Source organism: Lissotriton vulgaris, chromosome 1_2 (assembly GCF_964263255.1).
Source record: "Lissotriton vulgaris chromosome 1_2, aLisVul1.2, whole genome shotgun sequence".
In the NCBI taxonomy this organism is placed as follows: domain Eukaryota; kingdom Metazoa; phylum Chordata; class Amphibia; order Caudata; family Salamandridae; genus Lissotriton; species Lissotriton vulgaris.
The window spans coordinates 710,274-734,620 of NC_141686.1; the positions used below are offsets into that span (position 1 = coordinate 710,274).

General features: G+C 44.0%; 1 protein-coding gene across 3 annotated transcripts in view; it reads left to right on the forward strand.

Annotated features, from left to right (window-relative positions):
- PARVB (parvin beta) overlaps positions 1-24,347 on the forward strand; it is a 543,452-nt gene that overhangs the window by 242,532 nt on the left and 276,573 nt on the right. For all 3 annotated transcript variants that reach the window (XM_086952727.1, XM_086952729.1, XM_086952728.1), the window contains exon 2: positions 1,174-1,263. In XM_086952727.1, coding sequence (XP_086808853.1) covers positions 1,174-1,263 — 90 coding nt within the window. The remainder of the gene's footprint in view (positions 1-1,173; positions 1,264-24,347) is intronic.

Here is a 24,347-nt window from a genome sequence, read left to right on the forward strand (position 1 = left end):
AGGGGGTCCTTGTTATTTACATTATCTGCACCAGGAGTGTCATCAAGGTTATAGAAGAAGCATTTCTGAGAGGGCTATCTATGTCCGTTCTTACTGATAATGGAGTACTGTTTTGTTCACAGGAAATGCAAGTATTTTTGGAGAGCAATGGGATAAAACACCACTTTTGTGCTCTTTTTAATGGTATGCTGAAGAGCACAACACTAGGCCTTTGGAAATAAAGGCTGGGGAATTGGTGAAAGTTACATCCCCACTGGAAATGGCACTTGTCAAATTTTACCAGGTCTGTGAAAGTAGTACAAAAGTTCCACATGCAGTCAAAACCCAGGATGGGAGGGTTTGGAATCTAAGAAGAGTTTCAAAATGTGCTGGACTGTGTGTGGACATTACGGATGTTGATGTACCCAATGGTTCATGTTTGAAAAGCGAGAAGAAGGGTGTTGGAGGGGATACCAGTTATAATAGGTGTGATACTAGTCATAGTAACTCTGGTATTGAGGCACGAAGAGAAAGAAGTCACCGTTCTTGGCCTCTGAGATTTCTTAAAGATTGTTACGAAAGAGTTGATATAATTTATCAAGTATTCATAGCAGTGTCTGTTATCCTATTTTGTTCATTCTTTGCTTAGTTATGAGTTTTGTATTATTAGGTTTCCGTTTATTTAGTTCAGTAAAAAAGGAATCTGTGTGGTATCTCTCCCATGCTTCTTAACATTCTACATTCTAGAACCATCGGAGTGATGGTTCCATGAGAGGACATGGAAAGATGAATCTTTGTTTGTAGATATTTTAAATAGAAGCCTGTTGCTCATGCTGTGGCTGGTGTGTCTTTAATAAACACTACTTATTCTTCTTGACCTGCATGTACAATTCATTCGAGTGCACTTTTCACTGTTGGCCTTTTTTATAAAGCATGAAGTATTTATGCTGCACCCTGAAACAGTTGCAGCCTGGTTGAGGCATGCAATATGTTAGGTTTCAAGATGTAACCTGGTTCTAAAATAGACAACAGAAAACGAGTTTTGCACTGAAATAAAATTGTATTTTCTGTTGAAATTTCAGGCTTCTATTACATCCAGTTTCTTTGTTGTGCTAATTTTTGTCCCTTTGTGACCTGTGCAACTTGTAACAATTTCTAAGAAACCTTCAATGTTGAATGTTTTTTTCTTCACAGTGAGTGATCTACAGGAAGAAGGCAAGAATGCCATCAACTCTCCCATGTCTCCATCTCCCATTGACCTCCATCCTGAAGACACCTTACTCGGTAAAGTATCTACTTGGTAGATCCCTAAAATGGGTATATGGCTGCAGTTTATTAAAGTACTTTGATGCTCTCTTATTTCCACTATGTAGCATTCCTGTTTTCATTTGTGATGGACTTGGCTCACTCTAGAAGCAATACTAGACAATGACAAAGCGCTTGTCTGAGTAAAGTATTAAAAACTTCCATATAATCTAATGCCCAATATTTTACGTCACAAACTCTGCTTTATATCTAAATGGTACCTGAGCAACACAACATTCAAATGAAGGTACAAATAAGTGTTTGTGTTCTTTGGTTGTGATTCCTTATTTCTTTATTCTTCCATCGTCACAGTAAGTTATAATTCAGTTCTGGAGTTCTCTGAATAAACTTCAAACACAATTCGTAGCCAAAACATGTTTCGTCATCAGTACATGAGCCAAACTGCCTTCATCAGGGCTCTCAATCATAAAAAAAAAAGGGCTCAATATGTCGTCCACACTCAAGTCTATCTCAATGTCAGATCAGCAGAGTATATGGTAGAGTTCCAAGCTTCTATGCTGTGATAATAATATCCTTATTCCGAATTTTCCATACGCTCAGTGCTTGGATTGTCCGTGTCAGCCGGCATGTATGTGCTCTGCTTTAGCTCTGTTTCTAAAATTAACGGATTTGAATTGTTCCAACAGATGGGCCCACTCCATTGAAATGGGCTTTTACACAGCCCTCTGTATTCCTCCTGTTGAAGTGCTTCTCTTTCTGCCATGGCCCAACATATTACTTCGTCCCCCCAAGCTCCCTTTCTTGGTGCTGAGTGGGATTTCCAACGCTGCGTGAACAGTCTTTTAGTCAGTATTAGGGAAGGATCAGTGAAGCGGCGCAGCACTGCAGCTTTCCGTGGTAGAGGGGATAGCCCCAAGAGACACACATCTGTAGCAGACCATGAGGGTCTTTCGGATAGCTGCAACAACTCTTCCTGCCAATACCCCTGCAGGGAAGGACAGGACCATAGCTTGTGGCTCAATTCAGCCTCAGGCAGGTGGCAGTGGGGGCAGTCTGAGGAGGCCGATGGATACATTGCATGGACCCTATATGGTGTCAACTATTCCCTATGTAACAATGAAAACAACATTGTTTGTTTGCTATTTCCACTAGTGTGTATGTGATCACAAGCAAGTAGATGTCTCATCACATACACCCATATTGACATGCAAGCTTGCATGCATTATTGGGACCAATTGTTATAGACGCCTTTTCGGGTGTACTGCACCTTGGTTTTAAATGCGTGCCCCTTGCTTCTCTTGTCACAGGCTCCCAGAGTGCACTGCAGCTAATCCTGGCACTGCTTTAATGCTGCTAACAGCATCAGGATTAGCCTGAGCACCAATGCAGCTGGCGTTGGAGAGAGCTTCACTGTGCCTGATATGGCCAGCTAAACCCACATACGCAGTGGAGGCAGTGCCCAACACTCCCCTTCCAGCCTGTCTTCACCCTGTACCTTCAACCAAGCCTCGGTCCTGATAGAAAAATAAAACTATAATAAACAAGAGTTTATCATACTATTTTCAGTGTAAATCTTTGGTACCTCTGCTTTGGTAGCCTAATGTGTGAATTTCTGTACTCAACACTTGTAATCCTAATCATTTAAATATGCGTTAAATGTAAAATTCTACATTTATGATTTTCACACCACAAATGTAATGACTAGGCAATTGAAAGCATGTTACTCGTAGGCTACTTCTTATAGGGATGTGTATCTATCCCTTCAGATTTATTCAACATATAGGTGATTATAGCTGGGTACTTGTGCAGTGACTCAATGCTGCTTACATATATTTTGGTCCATTAGGCACAGTTGGCATGATGTAAGGTTGATGCCATGCACTAATGTCTTAATGAAGTTTATTTTATTATCATTTATTTATTTATTAAGGAGTTTTATATAGCGCTATCCTGACCCGAGGGTATTGGACTTTCCGAACCTATTTGTAGAATATTGATTTATTGCATTAATCTTGCTCAAAATACTGTTGTGAAGCGCTCCAAGTGTGCTGAGCAGCATTGAGGTAGTATGTGAGTCCTGAGATAACCTCATAGAGTGCACGTTGTCTTGGGGTTGAACCACTTAGGTGGGGGTGAGGAGCAGTTAGGGATCAAATAGGGAGGAGGTAAGTATTAGAGCTACAATATCTGGGAGAGACGACGAGCAGGGCTTTGTGTTTAGATGGTGGCTATCCATTCGGGAGGGAGCGGTTGAGGAAAAGGACTTTTTGGTGTTTTTTTTTAATTTTGGGAAGGATGAGAGAGTCCTGATAATGACTGGGATGGCATTCCAGATTTTGGGCGCGTTTCCGGCGAAGGACCGTGCAGCAGTTTTTTGTTGCGTGTTTTTTCATAGGGATGAGTAGTAGGGTGCTGGAGCTCCTGAGGTTCCTTGTCTGACAAACCCTCTTGAGTTCAGCAGCCAAGTACTCCGGTTTTTCAGGGCTTTGTGTGTGAGGCAGGCAGTTCTGAAACTGGTACGCAATTCGACTGGGAGCCATTTTATTTCTCTGAGTGCTGGTGAAATGTGGTCATATTTCCTGATTCCAGTGATCATTCTAGCTGCTGCGATGAGAGTAGGTTTGAGGGGAGCTACGTGAAATTTTGTTATACCGTGAGGGTGGCATTCTCTTAGTCGAGTCTGGATAGCACCAGTGATTGGGTGGCTTGTTTGAGGTCGTTGCTTGGCATGAATGGTTTTATTTTGTTAAGTAGCTTCAGGTTGACGAAGGCACTCTTTGCGGAGTTCTTGATGTGTTTGGCCATGTCGAGTTTTGAGTCTGGGGTGATTCCTAATGATTTAAGGGAGTGGGTCAGAGTGTGATTGCAGTTAAGAGCATCGAAAGCTTTTAGCCATTTTGAAATATGAGCGTTCTCTTTTTAGTTGGAGATGAGAATTTCGGTTTTATCTTGGTTGAGTTTTAAGTGGTTAAGGGATAGCCAATGTTGGATTTCTTTTAGAGTGTCGTTTAGTTTGTGAATGCCATCTATGTAGGAGGTTTCTAGATAGATCTGGGTGTCATCTGCATGGAGGTGGAAAGGGATGTTAGCATTTTTGAGTAGGGTGGCGAGGGGTTCCATGTATATGTTGAACAGTTGAGGTGAGCGCACTGAACCTTGGGGGATGCCCTTGTTGACTGGGTATTGGTCGGAGGTAAAGTTTTTTATTTTTATCCTTTGTGAGCGGCTGTGTAAGAAGGAGGAGAACCAGCATAGAACCACCTCATCAGCACCTACCCTATCTTGCAAATCCTTGATGAGAAGTATTGATGAGTGGTAAATTTACCTGTTACAGTTGGGTGTGTGCTGCATTTGGCCACAGATTTCATTAATGGGCTAAGGAGAGCTACAGAACTTATATGAAACAAGCATTGGCTAAGCCAATAGGTCTGGCCAGCACTTTGGCTTTGTCAGTGCTGGTTTAGAGATTTGTTTTATTCAGGCATTCTAGTTGGAACAACTACCTGGCCCTTGTCAATATGAAAAAAAAACAAAATGCAAAAATATTTTTGGTGTCTCAAAGTACACCTGGCTTCAGTAGTTCATGGCACTGAAGGGAGCTACTTTGTTTGCTTTGCAAGCGGATGTGCTTTTTGTGAAATATCAGAATGTTGTAACTTACGGTTAAGTTAGCCAGTGGTTGTCAGGGATGCACTCACTGACCCATGCTGTAGTGCAAGGGTCTCCAAACCGGTCCTGGAGGGCCGGATCCATGCCAGATTTTTGGGATATCCCCATTGAGATACATGAGTAATTTTAAAAATCTGGCAAGGATCTGGCCCTCCAGGACCGGTTTGGAGACCCCTGCTGTAGTGGGTAGGAGAAAAATCAGTTGTGGCCAGTCCAGGTAAGTGCAGTGGAGCGAGCGGGGGTAGGGGTGGGTGAAAGTGGCAAACGACGGGCTAGGAAATGTAAAAATAAATAAATAAAACCACTTACCTTGCGCTCGTCGAATTGCTGTGGTTTTAGTTATTTATTTTACATTTCCTATCCAGTCATTTCACTTTAACCACCCACACCACCCCCGCCACGCCCCACACCACCACCTTACCATGCTTACCAGCACAGGCCGCCACTTAAAGTCCCACTAAGTAAGTATATTGTATATATATGTTTATTAGAATAGACCGGCTAATGTCCGAACTGAGAATTTAGCGATGGCATAGTGCTCTGTATCTCACACCTGACAGTGTAAAAGCATTACTAAAACCCGCATTGGCAAAGACATTAATCAGCCATTGACAGTACTTTTTTGAATTTGCCAGAGCTTGATTTGTTTCATGGTTCTTTTGTGTAAAACTATTGTTGGAGAGCTGTCTGGACATTCTCTGTGAAAAAAGCATGACTGAAAGCAAAAACATTTTTAGGTCTCATAAAGCACTCCTTTCCTTTGTAGCCTCTCGCATAAAATTGAACTACTTTGCGTTCCTTATGAAAAAGCCGAATGCTTCATTTCACACTGAAACTAACCAGTGCTTTAAATGGACTGGCCAACTGCCCGCTTTTGTAGGGTAGAAAGAAAAATGTGAATGTCACCACAACAGGCAAACTATGAAGAGGGCTATCTGAAAGTCCCTATAAGTAAGTAGATCATGCATTTAATTTTAGAAAAATCAAAGGTCTTGGCTAACGTCAAACCTAAACACAGAACTTGTGGCTGCCAAAACAGTTGATATCACCTTTTTTCTGTTTGAAACCATATTCTTAGCTCTTTGACCCACTTTTACTCATGTTAAGGGGGTTTAGTTGTATTTCTGAATTTTGATGCGTCCTGTCTGTCTCAGATTCCTCTATCTTTGTAAAGACGCAAGGATTGAAATGTCAACTTCCTTACTTTTTGACTGTCGAAAAGTTATTATTTCTGGTCTTGTTCTTTTTCTTATATAGGACTCAATTCTTTGGAGACTGTATTTTTCCTGTGTGCATCTTTTTGGAGGCAAGCAATTAAAAAATAAATAAATAAAGCCTTTTGCGTTGAGCAAATGCAAAACTTCAGACAATTGTCTCGCTATGGCTCGTTTTGTATTCAACTTCTTGGATTATAAAAAATGGTAAAATGCAAGCAGAACACCCTTCAGCATACTTTTTCCTTTTTGCACACAATGGGGATTGCACAGAATAAGGAAGGCTTATATGGTTTGCCGTAGGCTGACAATCATGTAGTTATGTCAATGGCAATATCCCCATTAGAGACACTTGTTAGTTACCCCTGCCTATTAAGTACAACGAAGATCCTGCAGTATGGCACCCAAAACATACTTCCCTGCTGGGTAATTTGCTTTCAAGAGTTCTGCCAAAGCTGCAGAAACTACATTAACACTAATTCAGTTATCGGTGGTAATTACATTAACCAGTCCCAACATAGTAATCGGAAAAGCAAATTTGCTCAAGAATAGTATTCCCCATACTTTTTTTTTGTAATTGAATAGACTGTGTTTAGGTATGTTATGGTTTTATATTGTCCTGAGCGAGATACAGAGCACTGCACCATCACTCCACTTTCTTGTTGTATGTGATTTATGTATGAAAGTTTTTTTTTTATAATCCTGATTGGTTTATATTTGTTATTTTCACAAATCTCTCTGGGACACCCTTGGATCTCATTTGAGTCACACCCATGGATCTCATCTGAGTCAAAATACTGACCAAGACCAAGTTCAGCCCTTTGGCGCTTCCTATAGAACCCTATTCTTTTAATACACTTTTGATCCAAATCCAGTTTTTCGCCAAATCCACTCAACCCCCCCCCCCCCCCCCCCCAACCCCCCCTGATTTGTTTCTTCTTTTAGGGGACCTGGTGTATACAGTGACACTGAGTGCCGCAACAAGTGTGCCCTTTCACTAAACTGTTTTGCAAAATGTATTTCAGCTAATTGGTTGATATAACTTTCTGATAAGTCAATTGTAAGTTGTTTTAACTGCGGAACTGAAGTCTGCGGTGTAGGTGTCTCTCTTGGAAAAGTTGGACTAAAGGGTCCATAGCTAATATGAATAATAACGGGGAGAGCGGGCAACCCTGCCTAGTGCCGCATGATAGCACTAAGGGTTCAGATAGGGTGCCGTTTAAGCGAAGTCTGGCAGTGGGCCCAGTGTATAACAGCACCACGGTAGAGACAAAACATTCCGGCATTCCCATACGTCTCATAATTGATAAAAAGAAGGGCCATTCCAGAGAGTCAAACGCCTTCTCAGCGGCCGCTGGTATGTCAGGGTTGCATCTGTGCAGTACGGCAAACAGGGTGCAAAGGTTAAGTGAGGTGGACCTGTGTGGGACAGAGCCTAATTGCGCCAGGGCAATGATGAATTCCATCAACAATGACAATCTTATGGCAATGACTTAAGCCAAGATTTTATAGTCTGCATTTAAAAGCGATAACGGCCGGTAGGAGCCACAGAGAGCAGGGTCTTTCCCGGGCTTTGGAAGCAGAATATTCACTGCTTCTCTAAACGTAGGTGGGAGCGTGCCCATCTCAAGGGATTCTGCATAAACCTCAATTAATCTAGGGACCAAGATATCCTTATACTCCTTATAAAAATCGGCTGCAAAGCTGTCCAGTCCCGGAGCTGAGGAGTCGCGCAATGAGTCAATGGCTTCAATAATGCGATCAGGTGTAATAGGGACAGCAAGGAAGTCCTGCATGTATCTTTCAAGGTAGACCATTGCTATTTCAGATAGATATTCCTCCTGCTCTTGTAGGCCGCCACCGATCCGAGAGGTGTACAGTGTTTTATAATAGCTTAGAAATTGGTCACGAATGTTAGTGGAGGTGTTTAGCAAGGTGTTTTGCGGGCCAGTAATTGTGGTGATATGCGCATGGTCGCGTGGGGGGCATAAGGTATGCGCCAAAAACCTCCCGGGCCGCTCACCCTCACCATACTGCCGTGCAGAGTATTGCCTAGTGAGGAAAAGCATTTCTCGTTCTGCCGCTTCTCTAAACTCAAGAAACAGCGACAGGCGTTTTGCCACTTTCGCATCAGAGGACGATGTATTCAATTCACGATCCAACGCGGCAATCTCACCCTCCACCCGGTCCAGAGTCAAGCGCAGGTCCCGCAACAACCCGGCACGCTTGGAGATACTCACCCCTAGTGGAGAAGTGTGGCTCAGGGGTTAGAGGCGGCAGACCCGGAAGCTGAGATCGGCCCTGGACCAAGGTTCAATCCCCCGCCTCGGCGGGTCTTGGGCTCAAAAATTCCACGGACTCGATAATTCTCGCTCCGGTGCCTTCTTGACTCACGGGTTCACACTCTGCGACTCTGGGCAATAGCTTGCTTAATCTCCACAACGGCCCCTCGCGGCGGGATGCCTGGCTTTCACCTTGTGGATACCCTGCCGGGGTTATCTCACAGGGGAATACCAGGACGGGTTCCCTAAGCAAGCGCTTAGATACCGACCTCGGTTAGTGATTTGCGCTATATAAATACATGTACATTTACATTTACATTTACATATAGGCCTTGAACCCCTCCCAAAGAACAGACCAGGAATCCACCGACCCAGTATTGAGCTCAAAATAATCCTCAATTGCACTACTCAACTCCTCGCGAAAAACTTGGTCCAACAGCGCTCTCCCGGGAAAGCGCCATTGTTGCTCATAGCCGGCTGGTCTAAAATGCGCAGCCGGAGAACAATAGGAGAGTGGTCGGACAGGGTGCGGGGAAGAGTGATTACATCGTCCAGCCATCCAGCCACACCTGGAGAAACCAACCAATAGTCCATTCTGGTCCATGTACCATGATACCCCGAATAATGTGTGAAATCTGGACGAGGGGAGTGTAGGCGTCATTTGACAGCGATTAAGGAAAAGTGTGTACATATGTCTCTAAGGGATTGCCGGGAACGGGGCTTGGAATCAGGGGAAAGAGAGGTGCTATCCTTGGACGGTTCCAAAAGCAGATTAAAATCCCCACCCAAAATTAAAAGCCCGAGGTCAAACAATAAAAGTTTGATCTGGAGGTCATCAAAGGATGGGGAGTCACTATTTGGCCCGTAAACTTCCATCAGTGACCCCGAAACTATTAATATCCGCCCCTCAGGATCCACAATGGTTTTATGTAACGCAAATGAGATAAGTTTATTTATTAAAATTGCCACCCATCTTGCGTTTCGGCTAAAGTTAGAAAAGTATCTATGAGATCCCCAATTCAACACCACAGGGGTGTGATCCTTACCAGCAAGATGCGTTTCTTGCAGAAACACTATGTCTGTGTTATGCCTGGAAATGTAATTCAAAATCTGCATGCGTTTTCTTATATTATTTAAACACCTGACATTCCATGACATTACAGAAAGCCCGGAGGGTCCGGGTCGCAGTCCTAGGTTAACCTTAAAGAGTGTGTACTCATGTTCGTTGCAGGAGATATAAATGTGTTTCGCTGCCCACCAGTGCCACCATGCATACTAACGCAAAAAACATTAGAGCTGAACATATAAACCAACCCCTACCCCCAACCAGCCTCTAAGAACCCCACCAGAGGCAATCCCAATCCAGTAAAACAGAACATTTTTATAATAAGTCAAGGATACCAATTGAAAGTCCAACAGCAGCGGAAAGCTGCAGGAACACAATGAGAAAACACATAGAGGTATACAGCTTAGGGCGTGGCAACGCCACGCTGTCCTGGCAGTTAAAGGATGCATAGGTAAATATTGTAGGAGCTGATTATGCAAAACAGATAAAACTTGACAAATGCACCATCAATAATCAAAACTAAGGCACGAAAAAGGCAAGGTCGGGGAGGGCGGGGGGGAAAGGCCCGCAGCCCCGGGGGGGAACAGATGTGCGGGGTGGCGCCAGCAGCTCACCGGGGCCCGCACTCACCTCACCCAGCTCCGCTCAGCCCACGTCGAGAGACAGCCCGCGATCCGCAGTGCGGCTACGTGCCGTGCCGAGTTCTCAAGCATCCGGGGGCTCTGGGTCTTCTAAGTCGAGCTCAGACGGTTTGGCATAGCGTACTGGAGTGGATGGTGCGCTCATGCAGTTATCTCAGGGCTCCTGCAAGGGCAAAAACGGAGTTTGTTGTGCCCGGTCGGCGGAGCTTCAGACAGAAACGGCCATCTTGGTCGCATCCGTGGCCACGCCCTCAGACTATAAAGAGATCTCTTGTAACAAAGGATCCAAAGAGGACAAGTGATTGGACATGAAAAAAGAACATCATCAGCATAAGCCGATAACGTGATCTCTAGGGAGTTGTGTTTAAACTGGTAGCTAAGTGTATTGCAGAGAATATGTTTAAGTAAGGGTTCTAGACAAAGAACAAAAATTATAGAGGAAAGGGGGCGACCTTGCCTTGTAGTTCTATGTAAAGTAAAATAAGGGGAGAAATTACTGTTAGACCTGGCACCGTTGGCTTGGGTCTCCCCTGCATTTTTGCCTTTGTCTCCTGTGTTTTGCTGTGTGTTGGACTATGTTTTGCTGGTCTAGTTGCTTTGGGCACTTTGCCACTGTTGTTTAGTGCCAAAGTGCGAGTGCTCCCTTTTTAAATTGTGGTTATGGATTAGTGATTCCATGATTGGCTTATTTGATTTACTAGTCAGACCCTAGTGGAGTGCGCTGTGTGCCCAGTGCCTGTAAATAAAGTGCTGCTTGTGGGCTGCAGCACTAATTGTGCCATTCACAGAAGCAGCTTGTAAAAGGTGACTCTGGCCTGCCATTGCAGATCTTGGGTGCAGTCTAGTGCTGTCATGTCAACTTGGCAAGTATACCCACTTGCCAGCCCTAACCTTCCCCTTTCTTACAGTCAGTCACCCCTAGGGTAGGACCAGGGTACCCCTGTGGGCAGGGTGCAGTGTATGTGAAAGGTAGGACATTCCCTGGTGTGTGTGGCATGTCCTGATAGTGAATTACTGCCAATTTAGTTTTTCATTAATGCAAGGCTACCGGTTCCCATAGGACAGAATGGAGAGTTTGTTTATAACATCTTATAAACATAACTGGCCCTGGGAACAAGGTAATACATTAAAGTTTAGTATGCCTGAACTCAGAATGTTAAGATGCATCTTTTGGTGAGGGTGATTTTTACATTCTCTTTTTGAAAATACCACTTTTAGAAAGTAGGTATTTTCTTGCCTAACCATCCAGTGTACCTCTGCTAGGTTTGCGTATTGCATGTCTGGCTTTTGGATGATAGGGGCTGGAGAGGCGTAGTGGGCTGCATTTAGAGCAGGGGGAGGAGATTTCCTTTAACCTGCATGGGCCTGGTCTGCCTTCAACAGTGCTGTCTCCACCTCCTGCCAGAAAGCTTTGGAAAGGAAAAAGGAGTGAGCCATGGAGTGACACGAGAGCTATACAAAGGGTCTTCAATTGAATTTCCTCTTTAATTAGAGGCCCGTGTAGAGCAGTGAAGGCAGGAATTAGGTAGACTTGCCTGTAAGCAGAATATCAGTTTTATAGTTTATTGTTCAATTCCATTTGCACATATAATTATATAGTTCATATTTATTTCTTCTGTCCATTCATGTTCTATTCTATTGTGTATGGGGCAGGAGAATGGCCCAAGATTAGAGAGAGAGCTTTGTAATGATGTAATGTTGGTGGAAGCTCAATTGCAGACCGTTAGGGACCCTGCAGCGGATTGGAAAGGCGTTGAATGCATATTGATGGACCCCATTACATTTCTACTACAAAACTTCAATAAATATATAATACTTGAAAACCAGAGACATTTAAAGGGATTTGTTTATAACAATCAGCTAGGCAGCATATTTCTTGGTCTATTGGAGTCCCAGATGACATACTCTTGAAACCAGTGTAGAGGGCTTTGCTTTAGAACAGTCGGTCCATTTGAGAGCGGAACCATCCAAAATTATTGTTTGAATTGCCTCTGCTCCAGCCTTTGTAGGTCCGGACCTTCCGCGGGGACACGATGTATGGTGTAACATGGCGCTCTAGATGACAATTTATTATTATTATTATTATTCTATCAGTACATATAGTGAGAACTTGGGTGGTTGTAAGGAGCAGCTGCAGGAGGGAAGGGCTTGTTGCAGTTGTCATAGAATAATAAGTGCACTATTAGTGGTTGTAGTATTGGGAGGAGTGAAGAATGGCGCTTGATGGAAATAAATACCTTTCAGGGCTCATACAAGTGCTGTCCATCGAAGACTCCAGATTATCCATCAGAGAATACAGACATTTATGTACTGTATGGCTTCTATTTCTTTCCCACCTAAGCTGTTGCTCAGTGATGATCCTTGGGGTCTAAAACTGATTTATGACCTATAGAAGAAGCAAATCCCTGGGGTAAGACAATAGAATTCTATGCACTATGTAAACCGATCCTCTCAAGAATGAGTCTGCTCAGCGGATTTTGCAATGGTGGACTTCCAGAGAGGACAGGCACAGACACGGCAAACTCCCTTTTTCATAACTGCCCATATGAATGTGGCTACTTCATTTTGAACCTCAGAGTTCTCAGTAGCTCTTGTTATGGCTTATGCACGATCAACTGATCTTAATGACACAGAAGTTGCACCAATTATGCTCGGCTTACCACCCATTTTGGTAAATGTTTTCTCTTTAGATTTTTGCCAGTGTTGTCTGTTACAAAAATCAGGCCATTATGCAGTGAAAAATAAAAGAATATTATAATTTAATTAAAGATGTAAATAGGTTATGTATAGGCTGGGTAAATTGGAGCATATAACTTAATCTAGAGAGGATGAGCTCAGCAGAACTTGACATCCGTTTGTAACTTCTGCTCATTGCTTCTTTTAGCATCCATCTTTGAGCGGCATAAGTAGAACGAGTACTTGGATAAAAGGCTTGGAAGCAACAGCTTAGGGTTTGCAATTTGGCTCTTTAGAAATAAAATTTCTCTTTCCTCCTTTACGTGTGGTCTATGAAACATAGGAGGATTGGCGATTTAGCCTGAGGTAGCTGAATGGATCCATGGGAGTGGAGTCGCAGGTGGTACTGGGGTGCTGAACAGTCTAGGCCCTTGTTGGGAGGTTGTGATCACATTGAGTTCACATGCGATATTTCGGTCATGGTGCACCCCAGTACGCTACTACTCTGCATGGAGCCTGCAGCTTCAGCTTCTACAAGGCATAGAGGCCAATTCATTTGGTATTCCAGCAAGAGCTACTCAAAAGTAATTTGCAAAAGCGCTGCCGAATGAGAACCCGAAGGACAACCATGGTTACATTTGTTGCCCTCCCCATTTTTGTGGAACAATACAAGCTGCCCCCTATCATATGGAGTTTTTTCTGATTATCGTTTCCTATTATTTGACCCCATTTTGATGTGCTGCTAATTGATCATTACAGATTATAGAGTTTTTGAATGTTAGAGCTTTGTTTGCACACTGTTTCACATATTTATTTTATTCAATTGTAGTTTGCACCGTTACCTGTGAATTTATCACTTTGCTCCATAGTGCTCTGTGGTGATCATACCCAAGAAAAGTTAAAAACTATTTAAGGCAGAGTACCTACAAAGCAGAGAAGGCTTTGGCACAGAAAGGCAAAATCATGTAGGTACATTGCCAATCCTGGTTCAACTAAGAAGAATAATGGTCCTAATCTCAGTGCCCCAGTGTCAACCGTTTCAGCCTATGAGCCAATGTAAGGCCATTATGGACTGGAGTGACCAGAACACACAACAATATTCACCTTTGTGGTAGAAAGCTCTTTTAGGAAACTTGCAGTAGAGCGGACAAATTTGGAAGACCTTTAAGCCACAATGAATTGTTTTTACTTCTTCCATAGTGTGATCATCACCAAGCACTTTTAATTGATAAATGATTGTAAAAAACGTAATCCTTTTTTTCTGCTGTGGATACATACCTCTGCTTCTACTTTTCATACAGGCATACATTCAAAATTAAGTGTATTAAGATAAGTTGGTGGTCCACAATGTATATCTAATCAGTAACAAATGACTTTAATGAATCATAGCAAACTACTGGTGACTGAAAAACATATATATTTATATGCCCGTCTCTTTCCGGTACGGGCATATAGGTTGTCCTTGTTGACTGTTATGGTTGAGCTACAATGTTTTCACAAGTCTTTTTTCTGGAAAATGTTGTCTTGACCTACTAAGCTGCCAGGTTTGCATTTGGTTTCATTTGTCCTACGTGTCCACAGGTTTACTGGGCTCCAATGTTTCGATGCTTTCTTATTACACTTTGCATCATTTTTTGTTTTTTCTCCACTCTACATTTTCATTGTGGTACTTTGCATGGTGAATTGGGCATCTTTTTATTTTTACGTTTACAAAATGAGCTTCATCTCTAAATTCTCAAGCAGAAAGCTGTAGGTAATTTCAGTTTGGAGCATTTATTTTTTAGGTCGAACCTGGGCAGCACATGCTCCACTCTGCGAGGCATGCTGTATTCGTGTATGGACTTGAAGCCCTGCTCATCCTTCGTAAATTCTGGCTTCTCATTTGTTATTAGGCTTATTAGTCCCTCCTTAGTACTGCCTTGTCTTCATTTGTAACCACCCATGGGGACTGGCCCTAGTACTTCTGTTGATACACAGTGTGTCTTAATTAATCAGTAAGCACTATTTTCTTTAATGAGTGTCTCCTACTGCAGGCAGGACATGCTTTGCTGCAACATTCAATGCGACATATGCGCCTACACTTTCTTAGCAGCCCTGGACAATGGCGGCTGCTTCTTAGAAATTAAATAGGTCTCACATTTACAAGAGTTTCAGCTATTGGCATTGTAAATGAAATGTGGCTAACAGTCTGAAAAGTCGGGATGCACTCCTTCTTTATATATTTTTTCTATGCTTGTAAATGAAATGCCTTTTATGTATGTGTTAATTAACAAAACAGATAAATAATAGGCATTGTCATTTACAATGCCAATAGCTCAAACTCAAGGAAATTCGAGACCTATTGCATTGCAAATGCTTGTTTTTATTTAGGTCTGGCATTAGTCAAAACATTTTTTTTATTTAGAAATATATATATATAAACCTATGTATATACAGGGGCTTTGTCAGCCCTCTTCGTCCATTGGTCTGTCAATCACATGTTGCTACCTCCTGCTACTGCATACAGCATGGATGAAGAAGTTAGCTGGCCATAACCATTGACTCCTCTCATTGTGAGTGATGGCATTTTGCCTGTGCACAAAGTGCATGTGTGCTTAAAAACCGTCCCTTTTCAATACTAAGCACTTCTGGGTGGAAGTGCCCTTTTTAACTAATAGCTGAATGTTCCCCTTTGATAGTCATTTATTTGTTTTTACGAGGCTTCGGAAGCTCACCAGGCCACGAAACTTGTTTGACTAATGTCAAAGCACCCATGGTTACACTATTCTTGCAAGTTCACCCTTGCCTGATGGTGTTTTAAACACTTTCCTCTTGTCTAGTTTAACTTATTATTTAAATGTGCCTAGAATCTGCATCTCCCTGTCTGCTTTTCATCGAGCTGTTCGTTCATTTCACAAAACCGGGACAGCAAGGCTCCTCACACAGGCTCCTCTCTGGTGTCCGTGAAGGCTGGAAAGCCGAGGTTGTCGTGCGTTTACTTATTGAGGGCTGCAGGGCTATCCCCGACCTGAAAGAGTGTTGCTCCTACCACTGTAAATCATGACTCTAATTCATTACGAGACTGCTGGAAATCCAGTCATTCTGTACAATATTTGAGCTGTGCAATAGTTTGTTTTAACCCACAGGGCCCGTTTTATGTAATGAACAGAGCCAAATATGCGTTGTAGGTTGTTCTTTAGTTCTACTAAAAAACTTCACTAGAAATGGAAGTCTGGGAAGGAAGCTAAACACAACTCCAATATTTCTTTAATTTCACTTTGGAACGGGGTTTGAGATTTATATTCATTAGAGAGCTGAGCCATTTATATCTTGAAAATCGCTACATGGTGGCCACCAACAACCCAGTTTGCCCCAGGGAAAGCTCTAAAATTGAAATTTCACACAGCAGTACAGCTACTATGTGCAGTAGTTGCTGATACCTCCCTCCCCAGCGTCATTAGGAAGACCTCCCTCCTTCATCTAAATAAAGGGTGTCCATACTCATTTCCCCCTGTCTGCGTTCTCTGCCTTCCTTTGCACTCCACTAGTCATAAATGTTAATTTCGCTTACCTTTCATCTAGTTCACTTTCTCCCTGCCCTTGTTTTCACCTTTGTAAAACTCCTCTTACCACTCCGTTCTGTATTTCAGCTCTTTAATCATTCCTTCTCTTTTGTATCCCTTCCTCTTTATTCCTTTCCCTTCTGTATCCATTTCTTTCCCAACTTGTGTTTACTCCCTAATTTTGCACCACCCATCTTGCTCTATTATTGTTCCCCATTCTTTTCTTTCGTTAAGTCTCCTTTACCCTTTTTTCTACTCCTTTTTTTTTTTAAATTTATTTTATTATAAATCACTTCTCCTGTCCCGAGACGTGGTGTATGTATGCAGAGTTTTATGAGTACGTATGAGACCTACAAGATGTAATGTCTATAGAGTAGAAAAGCAGAGAATCGCCAGATGAAAGTTCGCATTAGCAATTGCTCTTGCTTACTATTATTGCATGGTCCCAGAGAAATATGCTGCCAGAATGAAAACGGATGCCAGGAAGCTGCATTGGACAAGCGGTATCAACTGATGAAACAACGGAGCGCATCGCGACTGGAGGTCTATCGCTCATTTCCTCTCCTGCCCGCTGTAAACAAATGCGGTACAAAAGGGGGTGGTAATGGACGGAGCATCTGAACCAATCAAACACTCACACCCAGTCAAAAGATCTGGGTTTAATCCATCACCGTTATTTAGCCCACTCTGCCACCCCAGTTCAGACATGGCTATATGCAAATCAGTCTGACCCTGTGCCTCATGGGAACAGTCCAGCCCGAACTGCCAAGCCATTCCTTCCCTGGACCGGAAACAAGCTTCCGAGGACCGGTTTCTGGCATTCCAGCCGTCTTCAGCCCGGCTTGCTTGAATCCAGTTGCAAAGTGAGCAAGGGACTCACGTCTGAGCATACCCTGCCACACTTATGGCGGCCAAAAGCGGTACAAAAGGGTGTGGTAATGAACAGAGCATCTGAACCAATCAAACACTGACACCCAGTCAAAAGATCTGGGTTCAATCCATCACCGTTGTTGTAACTTGTCCCATGGTTGCACCCACCCCTCCATCTCCCCCTTCGCTTCCCCTACCCTTGGTACGGCCCGTGCTGTCACCTGAAGGCAGCGATAGAATGTTGGTGTGAGACAAAGCCGTCAAGCTGGGAGCACCTGTGTTTATGGAACTCAATAAACGTGCTGGAACTTATCTATGTGTAGTGCGTCTTTACTACACTTTTTGTGACATTGGACAAGGAGCTGAGCCAGGGTCAGCGTGGTGCATCTCCCCTGGAGTGGTTTGGTGCTTGGACGGAGGAAAAAGATTTAGCTGTTGACTTACCCTCACTGCGGTCCAAATCCCTGCTGTATCTACAGAAGTTTGAAGGGAGAGCAGCTCATCGCAGTGACCTTCTTCGGGACGCAGCAATCAGCGTTATGGCCGCTTGGTGGAAGGTGAGCTGGTGCTGTGTGGGGGAGAAGACCAGAGGTGCCTGGCGACTGGTGGTGAGCTGTTCTGGAGTTTCTTCTCATCGGTATCTCCTGAGGCGGGCTCCGCGCTTGAGTTTGCAGCAGGTTTCGGGGAGCCTGTTTGGATGCTGATGAGGAGCGAGGGAGCGTTTGTGAGAAGTGCCTGGTGAACGCGACGCGGCGTTGGTTGTCTGGTGACATTGCTTCGTCCTTGTCGTCGAGCGTGACCTGGGTGAAGAAACTGCTTTGTTCCATTCTTCGTTTCGGCGGCTGGGTGTGCACGGCGTGTGAGGCATCGGACTCGCGTGAGGAAGTCAACGAAGTCGGATTGTTTCTGACTAAGCGTCAACACTCTCCACAGGAAGTTCCCGCCCAGAGCAAATGACTTAGGGAAATCTAAGGAAAAAGAAAGAGGACTCGAGTAGTCTCTCCAGCCTTAGTTTATATTAATGAAATGTTTTGTTGAAAAGTGATTAAAAAGTGTTAATTTCACCTTACTGTTGGGGAAAAGTACAAGTACATGTATACCACATTTCTCAGGAAGAGAAAAATTAAGTAAGGAAAGTTTAAAATAGCTTATAATTCGCCCTGCCATTTGGGAAGCATTAAGGGATAGTTACCAGAGCAATCTAGAGGGAATCCTAGTTTATGGCCATGGCAGGGGCAGGAATGAGCCAGCCTCCACCCTTTTTAAATGAACTTGGTGAGCCGGATATTCCATGGAAAAGATGGGAAGGTATATTCAAGTCCTACCTCATAGCAATTGGGGGGGTAATTACAACAACGTGAGAAAGCAACATATTTTACTGCATAATTTGGGCATTCATAGAAGGAAAGTGTTTGAGGACATAACTGGCAGGCAGGTAGATGATGAACAAGAAGAGGTAGAATGGACCAATGTTTGAGTATACGTTAATGAAATTGGAGGAACATTTTTAAATTAAACTGAATGTGGTACTTGAGAGGCACAAATTTTACAAAAGGGCGCAGAACAAAGATGAAAAGGTCACTAACTACGTGGCTGTCCTGAGGGGTCTATCTGCCACGTGTGAATTTGGGGCTTTGACTGACTCAATGATAAGAGACCAGATTGTTAGGTGCACTAATGACCCTAGGATACAGGAGGAACTCCTTACAAGGAATCCGGACCTAGAGGAGGCTCGGAGTATAGCTAAAGGTTTAGAGCACACTGCGTTGTGCATGAAGGAGATGAAAATACATGATGGGGCAACAAGAAAGAAAAATGTGAGCAAAGGGGCACAAGAAGGGGAGATTGTTTGTAAAGTGGGGGAGAAGGCAAGGAGCAGTCAGCGCAGCAATCCTCAAGGGTTATTATGTTACAAATGTGGTAGTCCTAATCACCTAGCAAACAACTGGAAGTGTCCTGCAAGGGATGTGTTATGTAGGAAATGCAACAAAAGGGGGCATTTTTCAAAAGAATGTAAGAATTTCAATCCTAAAGTACATATGGTGGAAAATGTTGAAATTGAGGATGGGGGAGAGAAAACCTTTATATTTCAGGTGGGAGATGGTGAAGGAAATTAATGTAATGAATATCCCAAATGTGAAATTACCTTGGATGGAGAGAGAGTTGAAGTTTTTGCGGATTCTTGCTCCCCTTATACGCTAATAGACAAATGTGTGTTTGAAGAAAAGTTTGCAAAACATGGGGGGGAACTAGAGAAGGAGCGAATACCATTAGAGGGTATGGCTAAAATGAGGATAACCTTTAAGGATAGGCATACAGTGGGGAAAGTGTATGTCACCACGAGGGGTTCTAACCTCCTGGGGTGGAAGCATCAGAAGGAACTAGGGATTAAGCTAGATCCCAACAATAGAGAGAAAGTACTTTTAGTGGAACCACCCAGTATTGCTGAAAACCTGACCCAGGATTTTAAGGAGGTATTTAATGAAAAGCTTGGTGTGTTAAAGAACTATATGCACAAAATTACGCTTAAGGAAGGAGCAGTACCGGTAGTACATAAAACGCGCTCCGTTCCTCTGCGTATGACGGAGCCATTGAAAAATGAGTTAGACAAACTGGTCAGCCAAGGGGTTATCAAGGAGATAGAGACATCAGCATGGTTGGCTCCGATTGTTATCATGACCAAGGATGGAGGAAAGAACATTAGGCTGTGTGTAGACCTGAGAGACCTGAATGCAAACATTCAGATAGACCGATACCCCCTCCCGAGAATCGGAGAGATGTTGAGCACTATACAAGGGGCAAAATTCTTTAGCGTGTTGGACTTGTCCTCGGCGTACTATCAGATAGAGCTACATCCGGAGTCACAGTCTCTAACAGCATTCACTACTCCTTTTGGAAACTTCAAATTTCTACGGATGCCTTTTGGGTTGGCGTCTGCGGTTGCGGCCTTCCAACATGTGATGCAGCACATTCTCAAAGACTGCAGAAAAACAATGTGCTTCCAGGATGACATCTTGATTTATGGCTCAAATGAAGAGTAACACAGTGAGAACATAAAAGGAGTGCTAAGGAGATTGAAGGAGGTAGGGTTCACCATCAGAGTGAGCAAGTGCAAGTTGGGGGTGAGCTCAGTGGATTACTTGGGCCACACAATTTCAGAAGAGGGTATCAAACCTAAATGTGACCTGGTCAACGCCGTTAGAGATGCTCCAACGCCAACAAGCAGAGAGGAGGTGGTGCCATTTCTTGGTCTGGCGGAGTACATGGCGAAATTCATTAAAGATTTTGCCACCAGATCCTATTCTTTGAGGGAATTGGTAAAGAAAGACAGCATTTTCAACTGGGGAGAAAAACAAGAGACGGCGTTCAGAGATATAAAGAATGCAATCATACAGGCACCCTTCATAGGAAAATTTGATCCTGAAAGAGACATAATAATTACTACAGATGCAAGTAACCGTGGAATAGGCGCAACCTTATCTCAACGAGGGGGAGAAGCAGTTAAAGGTGGTGGCTTTCGCTTCCAGAACCCTCACCTCTCCGGAAGCAAACTGTTCCACGGTGGATAAAGGAGGCTCTAGCTGTCTATTGGGCTATCAAACATTTCAAGTTCTGCGTATGGGGAGTACAATTCGAGGTGCATACGGACCACAAGCCGCTGGTGCCTTTGTTCACCAAGAAAAACATGGAGGAAATGACCCCGCGCATAGCAAAGTGGGTGTTGGGCCTGCAAGGATATAATTTCAGAGCAATATACATACCGGGTCAACAAAACAGAGTGGCGGATTTTCTTTCAAGGTCTCCCATCCGCTGTGATGCTGAGGAAGAAAAGGTGGAGGACACCATTTTGGAAATAAGTGTAGCAGCAGTGGAAAAAGAAGAATGGGAAAAGCAAATGGAAAAGGATGATACATTGAAGAAGGTAAAGGAGTACATTGTGTCTGGGTGGCCCTAGAAGTGCAAGGAGCGGAGTACTGAAATTCAACCGTATTTGAATGTAAAAGATGACCTTTCAGTGGACGCGAATTTCATCATGAAGTCAGGGAAACTTGTTCCACCAGAGGGAATGAGGCATCAAGTGATCACCTTGGCCCATGAAGGTCATTTGGGCAGAAGCCTATGCAAGTCAAGGTTAAGACCAGACTACTGGTTCCCAGAGATGGATCGAGAGATGGAGGATAAGGTACGAGATTGTTACGCATGTAGCATAAGCGACAAATCAAAAGTATCTAAGCATTCTCCTTTGATTCCAGTGGAAGTACCTATGGCACCTTTGAAAAAACTGGGCTTCGACATTACGGGACTCATTCATGGAAGGGGCTCACAGGATTGGTACCTATTGGTAATGATTGACTATTACTCAAACTGGATAACTCACAAGGTGGTTGTTAATATCAACACAAAGTCATTGATACGATTCCTCAGAGAAGTGTTCACTAAAGAGGGTATTCCCTCAACGTTGATTACGGACAATGTGGTCCAACTGATCTCGGAAGAAATAAAAGAGTTTCTAAAAGACTGCTCGATAACTCATATCTGCACTCCGTTGTATTGTCCTAAGGCGAACGGCAAAGTGGACAGGGCAAACCGCTTGCTGAAGGAATGTATCAATCTTGCCAGCAAGTCGGGGAAAAACGTGGAGGACGCCATAATGGAAACTCTGTGGGCCTATCATACCACCCCCAACTCCATTACTGGACACACACCTTTCGAGCTGATGAGAGGAAGAAAGGCTGGATCAAAGCTGTCCCCGCAGTGGATGGGGAAAGGGGGTCATCTGGAGGTGGATCAGGAGGAAATGAGAAAGAGAATTGAAGACAAGCAAAGCAAATACAAAGATTGGTACGACAAAGTGGGGTGCAAAGGAGAAGAACCTCAAAGAAGGACAGATGGTGTACATCAAAAAGCCGGACAGAATGGGGAAAAGAGAGGACAGATTCTACGCCCCAGGGAAAATAAAGAAAGTCAAGAGCAATGTGGTAGTCATGGAGGATGGAAAAATGTGGAGTCAAGACCAAGTTAAATGCAACTGAATTTGCCGATTTTGCACATTCACACTTCTGTACCTTTCAGCTCCCGCCTCGGTCCCCGCAGCTGTGTGCTGTTTGAGTGGAGGGCGTGGAGACCGGGCACTAGAACGCGCAGGGCGTTTCTGGCTGTACATGGGGCGGAGCTGATCTGCAGCTCCGCTCTCTACTTATCCCATGTGTCAACGCACGTGCAGCGGGCAAGTGCAGCGGGCGCGCCAATGGCGCGCCGAAGGCGCGCTTAAGGCAAGCCCGTCTGCGCCCGTCCGCGCCTGTCTCGCGCCCAGCGCCAGTCACTATGCCCTAAATGACCTGACAGAACATCGTAGTTGGTCCAGAGAAAGCCTTTTAGACTTACGTCCTTCAATAGCGGGTAACCACACAAGGTACAACCCTACTTCAGCCCAGCTATGTTATTCCTGTCCAAATTGTCAATTCTCCTTGCATGCCCTTTCACCTTATGCATGCAGGGACACCAGAGAGAAACACCTCCGCACTCCCCTGCGTGATTTAAAGGCCTGCCTCATCAACTGCCGGTCCCTGCCTAAACACGCTAGCGATATCTGGCTCTCTCTTACATCAAATGCCTGGGACTTGATGTTCCTCATGGAAACTTGGATAAAAGATGCCTCCAACCCCGATATTGCTCTTGCAGTCCCCCCTGATTATCAATTCGCTGGGCTTAATAGACCTGGGTCAAAAACAGGGGGGGGGAATAGCCATCATTCTCAGATCCCATTGGAAAATCTCTACAAGAAAACTGGATAACCTGGGACCCATTGAAGCCATGTACTTCAGTATTTCCGAGGCCGCTCTCCTCATTGGTGCAGGGGTACTAATATACAATCCGCACTTTACTGTCCTGGGGGATTTTAATCTACACGTAGATAACAGTAACTGTGCAAAGGCGTCCTCCTTGGTAGAAACTATGGAGGGCATCAACCTTCTGCAGAAAGTTGTGGGCCCTACACATACGGCCGGTCACACGCTAGACCTTATCTTTACGAATGCACCTGGCCTCTCCACCCTTGCCCCCCTCCCGGTGACATGGTCTGACCATTTTATAATTCCTTTTAATTTTAAACTCCGATCTACCCTGATCCCAGTCTGTAGAACAGAGAGGACAGGAAGAAAGTGGTTCAAAGTAACGTTGGAAGAGATTGAGCCAGCATTAGCCAAACTCAAATGGCAACCCTCCATGAATGTAAATGAGGGCGTCACCAACCTAAATCAATATCTCACTACGGCCATTGAGAACATTGCCCCCCTCACTGTCCTCTCCTCAGCCAGAACCAAACCCTCTGCACCCTGGTTCTCCCAGCTGCTGCGGGAAGAAAAAAGTAAATGCAAAAGGCTAGAACGCCTTTGGCGCCGCAACTATGATCCAGCTGCTAAAACTACCTATAGAGGGGCATTAAAATTTTTTCACAAACTCAAAAAAAGTATCATGAGGGAATATTTTGCCAGTAAAATTAAATCCGCAGATAACTCAGCCAAGGTACTCTTTCAAGTTGTGAAAGACTTTACCAACCCCGCTGCCCTCTTGCACAAGACAGAGCCCTGCCAGGAACTCTGCGATAAACTATCGAATTTTTTCTATGAGAAAATTCATCTCATCTATGCCTCTTTTAATGCAGGCAATAGTCCGGACACAGGGAGTATTCCCCCCTTCAATCCCATGCCTAAGGACTCAAGGCTAAATGCATTTAAACCCATCACCCTTGACACAGCACTGATGAAACTTCAATCTTGTAAATCAGGTTCACCTTTAGATCCCATGCCTGCTCAAGTTTTCTCCACAGTTGCTCCTGCGATTGTACAACCCCTTCTATCGATATGGAACTCCTCTCTTTCATCTGGTCAATTCCCGGAAAACTGGAAGCAGGCCGTTCTCATTCCTCTCTTAAAAAAACCTGAGGCAGACCCTGCTGTCCTCAGTAACTATCGCCCGATATCATTCCTTCCAAAACCAGCCAAAATTCTGGAAAAAATAGTCCAAGAACAACTCTCTGACTATTTTGAAAGCAATGATCTTCTACATGACTCGCAATCCGGCTTTAGGACCGGTTATAGTACGGAGACAGCACTTATGGAGGTGGCGGAGACCGTGCGGGA